The sequence below is a fragment of the Lucilia cuprina genome, chromosome 4 (genome assembly GCF_022045245.1).
Source record: "Lucilia cuprina isolate Lc7/37 chromosome 4, ASM2204524v1, whole genome shotgun sequence".
Lineage (NCBI taxonomy): Eukaryota > Metazoa > Arthropoda > Insecta > Diptera > Calliphoridae > Lucilia > Lucilia cuprina.
The window spans coordinates 84,991,703-84,994,160 of record NC_060952.1 but is presented as its reverse complement, the minus strand read 5'-3'; the positions used below and the strand labels follow the sequence as shown (position 1 = coordinate 84,994,160).

Sequence of the window (2,458 nt, the reverse complement as noted above, 5' to 3'; positions counted from 1 at the left end):
ACAGTCTATAGTCTGGGCTATAGAACAGTCTATAGTCTGGACTATAGAACAGTCTATAGTCTGGACTATAGAACAGTCTATAGTCTGGACTATAGAACAGTCTATAGTATGGACTATAGAACAATCTACAGTCTGGACTATAGAACAATCTATAGTCTGGACTATAGAACAGTCTATAGTATGGACTATAGAACAGTCTATAGTATGTACTATATAATGTACTTGAATTCAAAATACAGTCGAACAGACAGATATACAGTTAGGCGACTAACGGACATGGTTAAATTGACCCCGATATCTATAATGATCTATATTTACCTATATACTTTATGGAGTCGATATAGAAATTACGTTTTTATTCGTCAGTAAATATCTTCACTCTTTTTCGAATATTTTTTGTAGGGTTTAAAATTGACAGACTATTTAAGCTTTTTGGGTGTTAAAGTTTTCTTTGTATTTTTTTTTATAGATAAAATCATATAAATTTCAAGCTTCAACATTAAACCTTTGTTTTAAGTTCATATGTAAAATTTATTATATATGTACATAACCCTAATAAATATTATACTTTTATGTTTTTTTATAAAAATATATAGGATTTAAATGAACAGATGTACATTTTTAACGCCAATAAAACAGTAGCAATCATTGTAAAATTGTATAAAGATATAAATTATTACTTCGTATTAAATATATGTATATTCCTCAGTATAAATAATAAAAATTAGATTATTGTTCTTTCGCCAAAGAATTATCATTTTTTCTGTATGGTTTTCTTTCCTTGGAAATACGTAATAAAAAGTATAAAACAAATAACAAATTCAATTTTAATAATACCACTTTAAAGCTAATATTACCTTTTTGTCATGGTATTTGAATAGAGCAGACATGGCGCCGATAAAATACAACTGAACAACCATATTAAGGCCAAAATGATGCGAACCTTTCTCCTCGATGTTCTACGTTTCAAAGGATGAACGATGGCTATGTATCTGCGATAAAATATAAGAACATTATTAAATAATTTATATGAATTAAATTAACACCAAAATACATAAATTTATTTAAATAACTACATAAATATAATCAACAAATTACAGAAAAGAACGAAATGAAAAATGAAAGTAAAAAAATGAGCGAAAATAATAAATGTGTGTTAATCATTCCAACAAATGCCCAGCACATCCGTTTCCACTTTTCTTTTTAAATGTGTGCGTACTGGACTGCTGATTGCTGATTTGAGCGTCATAAGGCGCGAGTGTTAATTTACTCACCTATCAAACGATATGGCTACTAAGGTGAAAACGGATGTTGATACCGTTACATTTGCCATAAAATTATTAATGGTACAATAAATCGTACCAAATGGCCAGTCCGAATTCAGCATGAATATAAAATTGAACATGCAATTTAATGAAGACATTAGCAAGTCGGCGATACTCAGATTTAGTAGAAAATAATTTGTTGCTGTGCGCATACTGCGATGACCTACAAAAAATATAATAAAATTTAAAATTAATGAAGAATTTTGTGAGAAACTTTAAGTTTACTTGCAGAAAAATAAAAAAGAAATAAAAAAAAGGAAGAAACTTTGGTTAAAAGAAATATTGTCTGTTTGTCATTTATTTGCTTTTTCCTGCCAGATAAATGTAGAAATTTAATGAACTGCATGTTATAATTTACTTGTCCTATATAATTCTTTGTTGCTATATCCCAACAGTTCGGTCGCACTGTCCTGAACTACCTATTTAACATGCCACTTACGGTTACCCCTAATCACAGATTGTTCTGGTGCTTGACTTACGAGGAAGGCTATCGTTACAGCATAGATTACAAAGAGACATACAAAAAGTTTGTGATTGCTTTATTTAGTGTCTACACTCTCGTTTACAAAAGGGACAATGATATTAACCCTGGTTTACAAAAAGTACATCCGTGACAAAAGACAAATTAGAGGGGGTCACTATATTTTTCATTGTCGAACTACTGGGACGTTAGTTAGAAGGATTTGCGTATATAAGTTTGTCAATCCGTTTGTAATGTCTATAACAAAATTTCTGAATCTTTGAAGTATACATATATCTATATTTCGAGTCCTTATAGCATAGTTAAATAAACTGTCTATCTGTCTGTCTGTTTGTATGACTGTCTGTCTTTCTGTATTTTTGTCTTTTTGTCATTCTGTCTTACTGTCTTATTGATATATTTTCTTACTGTCTGTCTATCTGTCTGTCTGTCTGTCTGTCTGTCTGTCTGTCTGTCTATCTGTCTATCTGTCTATCTGTCTATCTGTCTGTCTATCTGTCTATCTATCTGTCTGTCTATCTATCTGTCTGTCTGTCTGTCTGTCTGTCTATCTATCTGTCTGTCTGTCTGTCTGTCTGTCTGTCTGTCTGTCTATCTGTCTATCTGTCTGCCTATCTGTCTGTCTATCTGTCTGTCTATCTGTCTGTCTGTC

At 31.1% G+C, this 2,458-nt stretch overlaps 1 protein-coding gene across 1 annotated transcript in view; it reads right to left on the bottom strand.

Moving 5' to 3' along the window:
• LOC111677279 (tachykinin-like peptides receptor 86C) overlaps positions 1 to 2,458 on the bottom strand; it is a 13,042-nt gene that overhangs the window by 9,067 nt on the left and 1,517 nt on the right. The window contains exons 2-3 of the mRNA XM_046947943.1: positions 1,275 to 1,538; positions 858 to 992 (exon numbers count right to left, since the gene is read on the bottom strand). Of these exons, the coding sequence (XP_046803899.1) occupies positions 858 to 992; positions 1,275 to 1,538 (399 nt within the window). The remainder of the gene's footprint in view (positions 1 to 857; positions 993 to 1,274; positions 1,539 to 2,458) is intronic.